This window comes from Sinohyriopsis cumingii, chromosome 11 (genome assembly GCF_028554795.1).
Source record: "Sinohyriopsis cumingii isolate HCF-2022 chromosome 11, ASM2855479v2, whole genome shotgun sequence".
Taxonomy (NCBI): Eukaryota; Metazoa; Mollusca; class Bivalvia; order Unionida; family Unionidae; genus Sinohyriopsis; species Sinohyriopsis cumingii.
In genome coordinates this window covers 66,238,615-66,256,451 of record NC_142971.1, presented here as the reverse complement: position 1 = coordinate 66,256,451, position 17,837 = coordinate 66,238,615, and the positions used below count along the sequence as shown (strand labels likewise).

At 34.5% G+C, this 17,837-nt stretch overlaps 1 protein-coding gene across 1 annotated transcript in view; it reads right to left on the bottom strand.

Moving 5' to 3' along the window:
- Positions 1-305: 305 nt before the first annotated feature.
- Positions 306-17,837, bottom strand: part of LOC149788606 (uncharacterized) — a 57,788-nt gene continuing 40,256 nt past the window's right edge. Inside the window, exons 4-5 of the mRNA XM_089974670.1 lie at positions 14,200-14,308; positions 306-11,382 (exon numbers count right to left, since the gene is read on the bottom strand). Of these exons, the coding sequence (XP_089830796.1) occupies positions 9,403-11,382; positions 14,200-14,308 (2,089 nt within the window). The 3' untranslated portion in view covers positions 306-9,402. The remainder of the gene's footprint in view (positions 11,383-14,199; positions 14,309-17,837) is intronic.

Here is a 17,837-nt window from a genome sequence, read left to right as displayed (position 1 = left end):
AATTCCCCTTGACGCTCAACAGTCCCACGATTTTTCTCCATGTTAATTTCCCTTGACGCTATATGTTCCCACGATTTTTCTCCATGTTAAATTTCCCTTGACGCTATATGTTCCCAGGGGGGTGTTTTTAATGCTAAGTCCCATTGACGCTATAGTATCCCTATTCACTACAAACAGTGAAGAATCACGTAAATAAGCGATCATATAAACACGAAGGCTAGAAACAGGATATATCGTGATTCAACCGAACTAAAACCAGATTGGAGGAGGAGGGAGGATGGGGAGAGGAACAATGAACTCTTCAGTGTAACTGATAAACTTTATTCATATCCGACACAATGTAAAGTTGGCAGAGTACAGTGTTCATGGTGTTGAATGCATGGGGCAAAATTAAATACAAACTATTATAAGCTGACAAATCTGTATCTGTTTTTACACAGAAATATAAGTCTATCCAACCGTAGTTCTAACACAAGACCACGTGCATTTCATTATCTGCAGATGCAATGCAATCAACACTTTACAATAAGTGAACAACACGTCATTAAATTAAATATAACATATAACAGCAAGTTTTACATGGCAACTAATTTATTAAATAGCCAAACATGTAATTTTGTTCTTGAATAGTGAAAAGTTTTTATGCACATATATTTAAAAAGCATCAACAGTTAATGCGATTATAACATTTTAAATGATTCATGAATAAATGGTAGAGACATCTACCCTATTTTGTCTTTACTTATAACATGAAAATTATTTATAATGGATTAAAATTCGAACGAAAAATCCTTTTCTGGTTATGCTGAGAAGAAATTCACCATCAACCATTCAAAATCATAAAAGTACTGCAGCATCTTCTGGTCAAATGTTGACCAATAATGCAACACTTCATGACATGTTAAGGTTTGTGTCCCTTTTTGGTTACTACACGATGTTTTTTGGCCATATGACTTCAAATGAGAACAACATAAACTTGTTAACGTTTATGTCCCTTTTTGTTTCTTACACCATCTTGGCCATATGACCTCAAATGAGAATAACAAACTTACCATGGCTTTTGTCTCTTCTTGAATGTTACAGCATGTATTTTGGCCACAAGAATTCAAATAAGAACATCATGCAAAAACTTCAAAATGATCGAGTATCTTAAATTGCAAACAGGTAAAAATATTTAACTGACTGCCACTAGAACAATCAACTTCACCAAAAATTAACTACAATATAATTATAGATAAACTGCTAATTATTTGAATTCATAAGACGAAAATACATAGTGTAATGATGAAAATGCAAATAAACCTTAATAGGCCTTTAGATGTTTTCATCAAATATCTCCTTTTACAGTCAACTACTTCTGCAGTTTACCTTATGATACCTGTCTAAAAAAATAAATTGAAATGTTTTTGTTTATCAAAATATGAATTTTCTTGCTGGATGAAATTCAGTGCAAGTTCTACAGGATACCACTGTGAATAAGTTATATTTCCAAAGATATGTTAGATCAGATAAATCAAACTTTAAATGAGCCTGCTATCATTACAAACGTGTATTTACACTTACCTGTGACATGTTATGCATAAATGTATACAAAGGTCACATAATGGTGGCAGCAAAGCTTGCTTGAATAATTTACATCAATATGAGGTGCATAAAATCCAGATATCAACATAGTTTAGTACCAAAACAATCCTGTATTTAACAACGTGTGATATTACAAATTGAACATCTGAAGAAAAGATAAAAAAACAAAAGACAAAATGCAAGTTAAGTACAAAGCTAAAAAGAATGAGTATCGTACTTCTCAAACACACACCGAGGGTAGTATGTGTCTGAGTTGCTGCTATTTGTATGGATCATCAGAATATGTTAGATTCATGACATATGGTGACCTGCTGATATGAAGGCAAACCAATAGTTTATCCAATAATGTCCCACATCTATGACTAATATTTAACGATGCATTTTTAAACTGTCTGAAACATTGCTATAGATTTTCTCATTTGACCCCTAATGTGCTCTCTTTCTGACTGACCTCGATTTAATAAATTAAAAAAACCAAGAACTTAAACTCCTTTGTCGTCAGTTTGAGGCATGACAAGCATATTTTTTCCGCCACCCACCTTGGAGAGGTCACAAAACTTTACAAGAATGAAATCTATCATCATCAAGATGAAGCTTCAAAGTAACTTGGTAGGCATATAAAGCAGTTTCACTTTCCTATGACAATGGGCAGAGAAAGTGCAAGAAAGGGTAAAATTACTGATCAGAAATCTTGGCATTGAAAATGAAACCATACTGGTAATACATGAGATGCCTTTAAATGGTGAAGCATTATGTGCATCATGGTTACTCCTGTACTTCAAAAATCTGTCATGAGAGAAAGGAGAAAGAAAACAAACCTTAAGATACTGACCTGTGAGTTCAGTTTTAAGGATAAGACCACTGATGTGCACATCGTCCAGTTAAAAAAGTATACCATACATCATCCATTAATATTAAAATAGCTCCCGAGTTAAAAAGCAGAATGAAAAAAATTGGACTGAAATCAAAAATACTAACCTATGACCTTAAAGAAAGGACACACAAATGTGGGCATGTCACACGTTTTAGTGATGATAGAAAGCCATACCAAGTCTCATCCCTTCATCTCATATGGCTCTGAAATTAATGAGTGGGAGGACAGTTTGATGGAAAACATAAAATACTGAACCATGCACTGACCTTGAAGACTGAATGATGGTTCAGCATACAAGACAACATTGACCTTGATGATAACGCCCCTAATGAAGTACATGATGAGCTGGTTAATGATGACATATATGTAATACCATACCTAGTTGCATCTTAATCTCAGACAGTTCTAATGTTATAGTGTGGAGAAAAAAAAAAAGTAATGGAAAACTGAAAATATTGACCTGTGAGATCAGGATGGTGGTTCACAACACATCTTCATATATATATATATATATATATATATATATATATATATATATATATATATATATATATATATATATATATATATATATAAAATCAAATTTTATCCCTAAATCACAATAAGTTCTAAGATTATGGAGTGAAAGAAGAAGTAAAATGGAAAATTTAAAATATTCAGCTTTAATCTTGACACTTTACATTCAAGACATATCCACAATGTGGTACTTGACATACCATCAAATGCTGATGTACACATATACAAAGTTACATACCTTGTACAGATATTGATTTAATTAGCCCCTTTTTCTACTAAGTTCCCAAAAACCTGTTTGTGTTTGCATTTGACAAAGTTTCTGAAATAAATATACTATAAAGTTAAATTCTGAAATAAATATACTATAAAGTTTAATTACCTTAATCTCTAACAGCACTAAACGTCACTAAGCTGAAAGGAAAGCATGAAGGAAAATTAAAAATGCCTAGTTGTGACCTTGGTGATGAAGATCGGAACCCTAGTGTGGCATATTACATACCTTCTGTGGCACTGAATGAGTATGTAAATTACAAGCCTTAATCTTAAGTGGCTTCATGAGTTACACAGCAGAAGGAAAAGTAAAATGGAAAATTTAAAATAATGACCCACATGGAAGTGATGATGTACAGGCAAACAATGTAAAATAATGACCCACGTTCTAGTGATGATATACAATCATACAATATACCAACCCTTAATCTCAAATGGTTTTAAAGTGGAAGGGAAATTTTGATGAAATGTACAATATTCTTGCCTCTGAAGATAAGGACCCCTATGTTATGTATTACACAGATTCTACTGATGTATAAATATTACAAAGTTTTATTCCCTAATCCTAAATAGCTTTCAAGTTCTAGCGAGAAAAAAAAAAATGTGATAGCTGGCCAGATATGTAGATACAATGTTCCCTGCTTTTCTTCTAAAAGGCAGGGGGACAATAAGTGTCTGCCCCAACAGCTGCAAAACTGTCAGTAAGCTACTTTAAGAGAGATTCAGGACATGTCTTGTTCAGCTCATAACTGTTTGAACACTGGCAGTACAAATGTGAATATTTAATCAGGTTCTGTGACCATCAAGCATATGCAATTAAACCAGAAGATGGAGAGCAGTTTACTAACAAATTTAAAACCAACATGCTAGATTATAGCTGGAAAATAGGCCATAACTGTATTGAAATTATCAGTACAAATCTATTTGAACACTAGTGTGTACAATTTTACTAAATAAAGGTATGCAAAAAATTTCTTTTGTTTCAGAATTTTCACATGCAAGTCTGAGATGGTGGATGTACATTCATATCTTCAGATTTACTGACAGGAGTAAATCAAGGATGCCCAACTGCACAAGTAAAATGGATAATAAAGACTTTCTTTGAATCAACCAATATTAGTATGACTACAAATGCTCATGATAATGAAAAACTATAGATGATATCATGCCTATTTAATATTCACCAGTTCTCTTTAACTGGAAAAAAATTTCTAACATCTATGTCCTCTCTACAATAACAAGAGAACCACTGGGCCTGACATCACTCATCTGGTTGACACAGACCTACTGGACAAATGCTAGAGCAGTTGGTAAAAAAAATATGTTACGAGTACGATTTCTGACATTTAAAGGTTTTTCTAGTTTTAGTAATGGCAGCCATATTGAATGGTGGACTAGCATCATTTAAGCAAATTAAAAAGATGTATGCCATGACTTTTTCAGTATCCCATGACACTTTCTGTACAAATTTGACAAACTTCTCTTTACCAGTCTCTGGGATGAAGAAGTTTAGAGATTTTTCTATTTTTAGAAACAACAGCCATATTGGATAGTAGATTAGCATCATATATGTAAAATTAAAGACTTTTTTGTTAAAAAGTTTTCTGTCAAATATAGTCAAATTATTATGAGCATCAGTCATTTACCGGCAGCAACCATATCTGACAGCTAATACCCATACTTTCGTCAGTTTAAAAGACATTCATACAAGAACATTTTTTGTCCAAATCTGGTCAAATTCTGTTTAGCAGGTTTTTTTTTTTAAGATTTCATTTTACAGTTTTTAATCTTTTAGATTTCTCTGCTCTGCCAAATCTGGTGGAAATTGGTCCTGTGGCTTCTGAGAATCGCCAATGTTTACAAACATTTGGCTGACAATTCATATCAAATACAGGACCACACTATATGTACTGTTGGACCTGAGCACAGGTGAGCCCACAAACCCTGAAATTTTGTAACATATAGACATTACAGGATTTTAATACCAGTAATTGTCCAAAAGAAAAACAAAAACAAAGAGATCATTTTTAAGAACATTTTCATAGCTGAAATGTACAATTCATTTTCTAATGTTAATTTAGTTGATAATACATCTTGAATTTAATGGACAAAAAAATAGTTGTTTAAACATGTTGAAAGGATCAAAACAATCTGGGTTTTGTGTACATAAGAATGGAAACAGATAGAAAAAGACAAGTAACAACTGCGAGATAAAGACAAATATCACATGAATTTAAGTCTTCAAAATGACAACTGCCCTACTAACAGTTTAGACTTTAAATTTTATTCTAGGTGTATATACTACTACTACATTGGAGGTTCTTACCAAATACCATATAAACTGCTTTATCACAAAAAATCATAGAATGCAATTTAATTCTACCAAGCATCAAGAAAATATGTCAAGAGATTCAGGAAATATAAACAAACAAAAAAACGAAAACCAAAACCTTGATTAAATTTTCTATCATTGTAAGGGGCAAGCCATTATGTCACAGAATGTGGTCCTAGTTCAATAATAACAATTCATCACAAGGATGAAGAGAACCTATCATGGAGTTTATGAAATATATGCTAATGCAAACTTTAACCAAATCCTTAGTAAGCTGGTGATGCCACCATTGGAAAAGTGACTGCTAAATCATGTTCAACAAAAGGTAGTTGTCTATAAGTTACAGTGAAACGTATCTATCCGCTTTTAACCCCAAGATCAACAGGTCTCATCCTTATGTTAAGAGCAAGCCCTCAAAAGACATTGGTAAAGCACATAGTCTAGAGCTCTAGCTATTATTTTTCTTCCTTCAGTCAGTGACCTGAGCACTGGAGTTTTAACCCCAAAATCAATCATCTTCTTTCTTACCAAAAGTTTAACAATCCACAAACTTTGGTGAAGGTACTTAGTCAAGATATTAGTTTTTGTGCCAAAATCATTTTTCATTTTTCAGTCGTAGTAACTGTGACCACTGATCCCAACATGAATACATTTCTTTCCTATCCCAAGTGCTTGCCATCCACAAAGTTTAGACCATGTCTGTTGTTGTTGTTCTAGGGTTTAATGCCATTTTTCAGCACAAGATAGGCTATACAAGACCATGTCTGTGATGTAGAATTACAGTTTATGCATATAAACCATTTTTATTCTTTCATAGACATTGATCTTTGATATTTTCACCTTAAAATCGATAGACTTTTTTCTTGCCCAAAGAGCAAGGCATCCACAAAATTTGGTCTAGGTCTGTGATGCTGTACAAAAGGTATGAGCCAGAAATTATTTCATTCTTTTAGTCATGTGACCTTGGCTCTGGACTGTTTGACCTAAAAATCATTAGACTTCTCCTTACACCAGGTGCATGCCCTCAGCAAAGTCTGATAAAGGCAGATGGAGTAACACTATAGTAATTGTGTGTAACAGTCTTTTGATGACTGTGTGCATACAATTTTTATGGCCTTCCTCCATCTGGTTAGGAGGTAGCAATAACAACCTTGTGCTAAAAGATTGACAGATGTCAGGCAACATGCCATTCCACAAGCTCTTCTGGTTGATGCTGACAACCCCATACTGACCTGACTTTCTGGTCAGTAGCAGTGGCAAGGAAAAGTTAATGGCTGCCATAGGAGCAATATTCTATGTCAAATCAGAGCCCTTTTCATTTAGAACAAACTAGATATTATTTGCGTGAAAATCCCATGTTGATATGGCCGTCCATTCAGGAGTGGTGATTGCAAGATTTTCAAGCTATACCTCTGACTGAAAATAGTTCATAAAAAAAATACAATACACTACTGATATGTCATGAAAAATGTTCAAAATAACAAAATATGACAAAATAAAAAATAAAAATATATGTATATATGTACAGAACTTACATTGTTGAACTGAGATTGTTTAAAGCAGTAAGGGGAGGCAACCAGAATGATTAAGCTTACGAACCTTTATTTGCCTATACAAATATTAAAACAACTGGTGGGCCTGTCAGTAACTCTAAGATTGGGTTTCTAATCTCAAAAAAGTTATGTATTCTGTTAGATGTATCCAACATTGCACTTCACCTGGTATACTTTGTCTAAATACTCTTTCTTTTAACCTTCAGTTTATTTAAATAGAAACACAAAGAAAACATTCAGGAAGGAAAGAAGAAACAAAACCTTTTAACAACTCAAAAAAATGAAGATCTGTCTAATGCCTTCTTTTATTTAAAAATGATCCTAACAACTTATCTAAGGTACTGAAATCTTATTCTGTAACTGTTTCCAGGGACCAAGAAGATGTTTAAAAATAATTATTTTACTTTTCTATTTGTCCTCAAATTAAAAACCAGAATAGTGCAGATGTTATCAGAATAGAGCCAAAAAAATATTTTAAAAATTTTGATATCTGGAATAAATAAAAGTTGAAGTATTAGAGTCAATGGACAATTTTATTTATACACCCACCAGCTGGAGTGGGTGCATATAGTGTTACCACTGTTCATGACACTTTGGAGTTCTAAGATATGTTTCCATGTACGGTTGTGCAGTATCTGTTTCATGACCAGATTTTCTAGTTGTCTTAAAGTAAACCTTTACATAGTTGAGAGAATTTCCTATGTTTACCTGTCAATTTAAATATTACTTACCATGCATAGGTACTGTATATCACTGAAATTACCTGATCTTATCTTTCCTAATGGTTTACCTACATCTGAATACTTCCTTAATCTTCTGAAAATTAACTTGTCTTGAAGAATAGGACATGGGACTTATAAAGGCCATCTAAAACCAATAAAATTACAACTCAACCTTCAGTAATGGTCACTTCTCATTAGCCATTTCTAAAACACCAGGAGTTTTACCTTCTCATCCTGCACCCACATCCCTTTCTCAAACTTGCCAAAATGTATTCATCCCTCATACGCCTGGCTAAAAGTGGTTACACTGTACAACCACATTATAATTATGACCAGAAAAGGGTGGAGACAACTCTGGATGATCTCACCGAGTCAGCAATATACAAGTAAATGTACATGTACATACAAAAGACTGGTTGCAAAGAGTAGCTGCCATATTTATATTTCTTTCTAAATGGCAAACCAACAGTGGTAAAAGGGACCGCTTACTAATAAATTCAACAAGCAGCCTTCCCCTGAATATACTCTGACTTTATATCATGTAATGATACCAACAAACAAAATTATACAAAGATCAAAAACAGTATCACAAACAATTGTGACTATCCTATTAACTGTAACCATCCTACTAATTTATAACTGCACTGAAACCGTTTTTAGATGCTAAAAATAAAGATGCTCGACTGAAAGTTTCATAAATGAATGACCAAAATAGGGCATTTAAATTTAACAGCTGAAGAAAACAAAAGAACAAAAACAAGTGCAATACCAGATAAAATCATGCATACCTCCACAAAAGTAAAAGTACTTTCCATTTCTGGCTTAAAACCCAACAATTATCTGTCAGCTCTTTCCAACCTTAGGTGAAAGTTTCATAAATGATTTATCAAAATACAGTCTTCAAATTTAACATCTGAAAAAAAGTAAATTAACAAAAACAATTGTTTAACTAATTAAAATTATATTTCCATGTCAAAGTAAAAGTACTTTCCGTTTTTGGCCTAAAAATTGCATTAGCTCTTTCTGATCTTTGCCAGAACTTGTAATGCTCAAGTTTAAGAAAAAGCCATTTAAAATACTAGGAACTCATAAATAAATCAACATTTGTAACTATGGTTGTTTATTTTCCTGATATAAGAAGTTCTGAACAGTCAGGTAGCACACTAAGTTTCGGGCACTTCATCATTGTGGAAAAATTCATCCCAATACTCAGACTGTTGTTTAATAAATTAGAAAGTTAGGTTGAAAACTGTTCATCGGACTTTATTTGTTTAAAATCACACCTGATACAAAATAAATTCTTATGAAAATGATAGCGGACGTATTTTCATCCAGATAAAATATTAGTTTTCTACAATGAATAAAATATTTAACATGGATTTCTAGCACTGTGGCACTATGCTAAATATGTCGGCAGCAATGGGTCCATTGAATATAGCACTTGCACTCTTTCTTGTGCCGAGTAAAAAATGCCCAATTTTGATGTAACAGAACAGTGGAAGTTTTCTCTCCTTGTCTTTGTTAGGAATTGTCTGTGGCGCATGTATTGTGCTAACATGATGACGGTGAACCAGGCAGACCGCTCCTGCTGCTGCCATGTTCATCTCCTTGAAAGGAGCACAATGGGTTGTCTGTAATAGAATCTCCCATCATACCACATCCAGGTACCCTAGCAGTGTCATTTGTTGTATCTTTATCTTGATGCAAAACATCTACTTCAGAACACGGGCTGCTCATGTCAGAAAAACTCTGCTGGTAGTCACTGTTCATGCTGACTTTCGGCTGCAATGAATCAGCATTTTCATAAACATTGTTTGTTGGTCCTTCAATTAAGTCCTTAGAATATCCAACATCTTCTCTTGCAGGAAATGTGTTTTGTGCCATGCACAACTCATTAATTTGTTGCACACCTGTTTCACTGCTTACATCAATCAGCAAAGTGGTACTACCATAGCTTTCATGGGATCCCATCTCAGACGTTTGCTCTGAGGACCATACTGTATTACACTGAACTTGTTTTGTGGTAACTACTTCACTTCCTGCAGACATCAGCTCTGAAGACTCTAACTCAGTAATGTCCCTTTGCTGCAAGGATAAATGATCACTACCTTCAGTCTCCTGAGTTGCAAAATGTGAAATCAATCTGCCTTCTTCCTTTGTCTTCTCAGCACTAATATCAGCTATGGCTCTCTTCTCTTTGAATGTATCTGTTGCCAACCCTTGTGTTTGTAAAAAATCTTTCACTTGTCTGTGATCTATGTCATTTTCAACAGAAGATCTATGTACCTGCCGTAAGTCTTCTTCACACTGAAGATGCATTTGCTTTAATGAAACATCATCACTCGGGATTGATTCTCTGTCAGTCACAGAGTTCTGTGCCTGCCACAAGACGTCTTGATCTTGAGAATGTGTTTGCCTTAACAGAACACTATCACCCTGGACAGATTGCATGAAAGTCACTTTGTCTGTCTCTGTATCATTTTCACATATTCCTGCATCATTAAATATACTTGGGTCAAGTTCTTTTTGGTAGTGCTGTCTCTGAGATGCATTTTCTTCTGCACTGTTCATCACTGCTTGAAACTCAAGACATTGTTCACTCGCAATCATCTGATGTTCACTAAAGGTCATCTTGACAGTATCTTGTCCATCTGGCAACCTGGAACACTGACTAAAAGAATTTGTTAAATTAATTGCAGGTTGAGTGATGGTGGTTGGCTCCTTCGCACTTACTGGATTGACATATGAATCTGTCTTATCATGACACAGCTTCTTCTCAGGTCCTGATTCAAGTGTCACTTTAAGTTCCATTTCTGTAACCATCAAATGTGATTCTGAGGCTGGTTTTAAACACTGACTAAAATGTCTATCATCGCGTTCAGATTTCACAGAATTAGTTTGAATATTCGTTTGCTGTCCAACTTTCCCAACCCTCTCATCTATTCTTATTTTAGACTTTTTAAATGTACCTGATTTAGCCTTGTCTGAATGGGACTCTGATTTTTCTCTTTTTGAATGTTCACTTCTGTGTTCCTTTCTATGTTTTTTGTGTGAGTCGGATCTACCGTGTTTGTTTGAGTGCTGATGTTTTCCTGAGGAGTGATGCCCATGACCCAAATGCTCTTTTTTGACAGGAGTACATGTCTCATTTTTGACAGGTGTAGATGTGTCCATTTTTTCAGAAGTACTAGGAGTGTTTGTTTCAGATTTAATTATTTGGGCAGGAGGAGTCATATTACTTTTCATTTTTTCTGTACACTGTGTTGTATCACCTAAGGATGTCACTATGTCTTTCTCCGATTCGGTCTTAACCTCTAATTCATCTCTGCTGTTCTCAGAAAGTAATTCTGGATAGTACTGCTTCAGACGAATGTGCCAAGCAATGCTAGTGACAGCTGAGAGTGTCTTGAACTGATGGACTACATTCCGGGGGATGAAATAGATATCGTCATCACGCAACTGAATGCGAGCAAACCTGATTCCATCCCGATGAAGTTGGTTGAGTTTGGCATCTTCTACCCATGTGACACACTGAAAATTAAAACAAATATATACAATATTATTCAGCAAGTACATGTATGTAAAAGCACAAAAATTAAACACCAAATTTAACTAGGGATTGGTGAGCAATTTAAATGCAGTTATGTACCCTCATAAAAAGATGCCCCCACCTCCTTCACAAGCCCATGTTCAATAATGTGTGTAACTCTTATGAACATGGTGCCAGTACAGTGATTTGTAACCAAGTCTTAAAGCAACTTAAAAAAATTGGCAATAAAGGAAATGGAACTGTGTCAAACTCTTCATACAAACCAAAAGATCACTGACTGTAAGTAAAACTCTTTGGAGCAGAGTGATTTGTCAACAGAGTGATTTGTCAACATTTGCATCTTCAGCTGATGACCATTATATTTATAAGTTTCATAGTAATCAATCAGCAAGAGTCCCTCAAATGGACTGATGCTTGAATGTCTGAACTCAAACTGACTGATGCTCTACTATCCAAAAACGAAATTACAAGAATTCAAGACATGACCATTTCTTCTTTTGACATGTTGACTGCTGAAACAATCTCTCATATTCTAGAGTGATGAGGAGTAACAATAACATTTTTATAATGGTTGCCCTATTAGACATCAAATCAGCACCATTTGAATTTATGACCAACAAGAAACCATGAATGATTTTTTGGTGAAATTCCTATCTTGATATGTCAGATATGACCATCAATTAAGGAGGAGGAAATACAAGATTTTCATGATGGCTGCTGTTGTGGCCATATTGGATGTTTCATCAGGACCATGAGTGTTTATATAAAGTTTCACAGCAACCGTCCAAGTAGTTTAGGAGGAGTAGTAATAATGAATGAATGGCGCTAAAGGATGGATAGACATTGGACGATGCATGATGGACATGGACCATCCCACACACTAATAACTGAATCCATCTGAGATTTCGATGATACCAGCTTACAAGCTAGGGATATGTACTAAAAAATATGCAATATACAGAAAAAAAGAGGTGCTAAATTTATTTAATCCACAATCTATGACAGAGTATACATCAGAAAATCTGTCTGATTGATTACATGTAAATGCACCTGTTTTGTGTGCTTGTGTCAGTGTGTGTGTGTGTGTGTGTGTTGTGTTCTGTATCCATTAAGCAGTAATTTCAATTTTCTTTCTTAATAAATGATAGTTCATAAGAGTACTTAGTGTACTGTTTAGTACATCCTACTAGTAATTTCCTTTTATTTCTATACTACTTCCATGACCCACTATAAAGAATTATTGAAAGCAGTAAAAAGAGATTAACATAATATTTATACCATACATATACATTTAAAAACAACATTTTGACATGTCATAATTCTTTCCAACTTTCTTCTATGAGAATAATGAAGCATCATATATTAAAATAAATATAATACAGACATTTTGGAGAACCCGATTCAATCGAGAACTGGATTCTGCCCTTGTCAAAATGTGTCAGTGTGTGACAGGCATACTGATATGTAGGATAGAAATAGTGATATAGTGAGAAAAACAAATAATTTAATGAATGAATATATGTGGGGGAGGTAGATAAAAAAAAATGCTAGTCAAATGTAGAGTAATTATTTGAGTTTATGTTAATTAAATATTTGTTCAGTTCATATTTGTACATGGTTTGTTTAACTACATAGCAACATAAGTAGGTTACTTAGTGCCAAGGCATTTCAAGCAAAGTGCCTTGGCCAAGGACACTCCATGGTAGACAACAAGAAGCTAATCCAGTGGTATGACAAACTCACAACCTTTTCAGTTATGAGTTGTGCATCATAAACCAGTGAGTCAACATAGCCTTCATGATACTTGTGCACTGAATTCTGTCACGAAATAATGTTTAAAAGGAAAAGAATAAAAGATATTACACTATTGTAATAAATTTGGAGTATGTGCATTTGGTTATAGCACCCCATTTTAAGGAATTCTTAGATTTTTGTGATTACTTGTCTGATTATTAGAATGCGCTGTAATAGAAATATTCCATAGCCTGAAATAACTAGCCAATTACTAGGAGCCAATGTCACGGAGTGAGATGTTAGTGAGTTCCCATGATGCCATGGTTGAAAACCGAATGAGTGACCCTGGAATACCAGAGTCCCTATTAAAATCTAGTGTTGTATACTGGTGGTATCAGTATTTATGGTAGGAAACTGGTAAATTACACAAAGGAATTAATAATAAGGAACTCGACAGATACCGTTTTTGTCGCCATGGTGGCAAATGTGATGCAGTTGTGGTGGCGAAATGTGCCTGGAAACCATAGGTTTACTGGCCGAAGGAGGCATAGTTAAAATAGTTCTCTGTGTTAGGGGGGCATAGTTGTATTGTTTCTACGGTGTGAACTGTTAGCAGTACAGAAACCTAAGGAAGAGAAACTATGCAAATGTGAAGTTGATAGATATTTGGCAGGTTGTGAGATCTGTGGTCTTGCACTCATTAGAGTAAAATTTATGTAAAGAACGGTAATGTCGGCTTTCTAATTTACAACTGAAGTTGCATGGAAGTCTTTGGAAATTTGGGTTAAACTTGTGACTTCTAGTGGAAACTGCGCCAGGGTTTAACACAGCTTGGTGAAGTAAAGACCCCTTGCTTGTAACACTATGATTAATTTTTTTTCAATCATTACTGGTGTCCATTTTATAGGTAAATTTATGTACAATGATCACAGCATGCATTGTAGTACTGAGTCATATAATGAACGGGATTATAGTGAGGGAGAGTCCCAAAGAAAACTGAGGGCCCAGAAACTGTTGCATAATGTTGATCATCCTTTTTGAGATGTGAATTATGGCAGGCTTACTTGTGATACTGGAGGTTCATGAAGATCCAGTTGAAGTTTATCAACAAGTTGTAGAAAATTACCAGCATGGAAACATACCACATCCTTCACAATTCTTTTATTCTCTTGTCTGAAAAAAACCCAAATAAAATGAAGCAACATGTAAACCAGACCTATTTATTGTAAGGAAGAAAAATAGAACAGTGACACATTACCGTACAAGAGTCTAGAATTGTACCTATGGAAAATGGATACCCCACCACAGTACCTTAAAACTGAGCAAAAGACAAAATTTAACCCAGGTACAATGGATGGACTAGGGGATGAACATGGTTAAGATTATATGCCCAACCACTGTCATGGTAGAGGAATAAGTATCAAGTAAGTCTGAAATAATATCCCCAAAAATAATCACTTTCTTAAAGAAAAATATCATTTACCATGAAACAATTGTACAAAACTTGTCTTAATCCATTCTGGAAAGTTAGACGATTAGCTTTTAAAGACGGAATTCATAATGCAAGGTTGATTGATACAATTAATTAGCAAACAGAACTCTGAACAAGTGGTCATATGGAACAGCTGCTTGGTTAATACTGGGGATATTTAAGGCAGCTTTGATGGCAGCAACATTGCTTCAGGTAGAGGGAGGGAAAAATAAAGAACAAGAAACCCAAGAAGGTTTGATAAAGCTCATAAAGCTCACCATGCTTACTATAATTTAACAACCATTTGACCAAGCAGCCTTATGTGCTACTGTAAAAACATCATATTTAAACCATCTCCCAAACTATATACGATGTTAATTTAACTTAATGTAGTATATCATGATAAAAATTCTTTCTAAGGTGTAATTTATTAAGCACAGTTTCGTACTCATTATCAAAGTTTTTCATGACCTTGATGATAAACTCATGTTTTTATAGAAACTTGCTAAGACATGCAATCTTTAATGATTTTATGAGGTAACTAGCTTAGCCAATCAGATGCAAGGTATCTCACTAACATGTGATTTTATTTATTACTGAACCTGTTTACAGAAATTATAATACAAGAGGACAAATCGTCTTGATATTGCCCAGCAGGTTTACATAACAGTTGACCATTTCACTAAGCAGGCTTATACTGTAAATACACATCGTATGTAAGCTATCTCTCATTTGAATAGTCCCGTTTTTTACCATATCCTGATTAAACAAAAACATTCTAAAGATCAACACATGATATGCTAAGTTTCTTGCTCATATTCAAAGTTGTCCAGATCTTAACAATATCAAAAGCAAGAGATAACAAGGGTAGTAACAATTTTAGTCAATATGTGTGGATCCTGCTTACTTTTGAAACTGCTCAAAAGCACAGTGCTGTAAGCCCACATTTATATTTGGATTAAATAAGATCAGACTTATGGCTTATAGAGTGGAAATCAGATCAGCCAATCACATGCAAAACCACCCCATAAATATGTATGGATCTTGTGCATTACTGGTAGTCCAAAATTGTGACGATATATAGAGGACCTCAAATGGATAACGATTTAATACTGAATTTACGAAACAAGTTAAATAATATCCAGCTTTTGCGAGCCTATGTGAGCAAAAATTGGAAATTAATTAAAGAGCTTCATAAATTTAATATTAAATCATTACCCATTTGAGATTCTTTTTATCATGTCGTTTTATTTCAGTAGAAATTATTTAGATAGAAAGAAAAACGAATAATTTCGCTGATTCTGACATGATCTGCCTTTCTTTTGTTGTGCAAAACATTGTCCCAAACAAAGTTGAAATATTAAGAGTATCATATACATTTTTGCTAACTATAAATAATGATAAGAATAAGTATCCATCCAAATAAACAGAACATTTTACAAAAGACAAAACATTTGTCAACACAAAATGTCCAATGTGTGTGATGTTGCATCCACATGACAACTAAACATTACGTTGCTGTGATATTTTTGTGAAAAGAAGATTACTGGATGCAGAAAAACGCATATTTATTGTAATGCATTTGTGACCAGATATTTGCAGTATTTGATTTGGAACATTAGATTGTACAGAAGACGTAAACAGATCTCTTTTTTGAGTCGGACTTGCATCACATATTTACTGTGTAAATATGCTGTGGTTGGATAAAGTTCTGTTAGTTGGGAAGACTGGCTTATGTCTACATTCTTCTGTGAACAAAGGTGAGTTTGTTTCAGACTGCTCTGGTGGCCTAGTAGTTAGAGCGTCTGCCCTGGATGCGGGAGGTCATTGGTTCAATCCCAGGCAGTCATACCAAAGACTTACAAAAATGGTACTAACAACTGCCTCGCTAGGCGCTCAGCGTTAAGAGGTTAGTGTTAGGATTGGTCAGCCTGGTGTCAGGAAAATGTGACTGGGTGTAACATCATGCTATATGTCTAAGGCATGATGCCCCAGTGCTAGACATCACTTTAAACTGCCTTACTGCAGACATCATAGCAATACGACTGGAAAATTGTTAAAATTACATTAAAAATCTAAATCACACACACACACAAACATATTTACTTACTTCAGTAAGTTCACATTTAAAACAAACTTTAAATATAGAGTGGATTCCATGCTACAGATATACCACCCCTCACTCCCCACCCCCGCTATCATGTGAGCAATACCCATAGTTTTACTTGTTGTTATTGTTCTTGTCTTGGAGGTTTTGCCATGTTTCATGTTATGATATGTTATACATGGCATAACAAACCCCTGTGTGGGTAAATTGGCAATATTGAAACAGACAAGACCATTTCCCCCCAATTCCCTTTTGCAGGTTCAATCAATAAATGGTGGTCAAAAACTTTCAATGAAAACAAAAAATTTCAGAAGGCCAGTTAAAAGTTTGCAGCCAATCAGTAAAGAGAATACTGCACAATAATTTCATAAAATTTTTATAAAAAAATATGAAACTGCACACTCTATAGGCAAATTGTACCGACTATGTGATATAAGCATATATGTATATTCAAAGTTGGATGAAAACCAGACCAAATAAAATGCCCTCCATAGTGGTAATAAGTTCTGTCAATCAGCTCAAAGATACTGCATCAATATGCATGAACCACTGAACTCATCCAAGATCCTGACGATAGAAGCCCACATTCATTCTGATCAAAATGGGATCTTAAATGATTTCCAGAGCATTAAATAAGCTCAGCTAATCAGAAGCAATATCAGGTCATTAGTATGTGTGAATCTCACTCCCTTCTGAATTCTTCAAGATCTTGATGATATAAGCATATATTCAAAGTCTGAAAAAATTCACATCACAAATCCAGCTTCCAGGGTAGTAACAATATAAGCCAATCAAATACAAGATCACCTCATTAATATGAGCAGATCTCAATCCTTATCAAACTGAACAAAATCGGGTAAGAAGTGTAATAAGCTCAGCCAATCAGATGCAAGATCACCTAATTAGTACAAATTAATCTTTCTCATTACTCATTCCAGATCTTAAAGATATAAGCATATATTCATGTTTTGTCAGACTCAGATCAGAAATGTGGTCTCTAAGAGTCATAACATGCTCAGGCAAACAGATACATATCGCCTCATTACTATGCATTAATCTTGCTCATTATGAAGTATGTTCAAGGCCTTAATTATATAAGTACATATTCCAAGTCTGATTAAAAC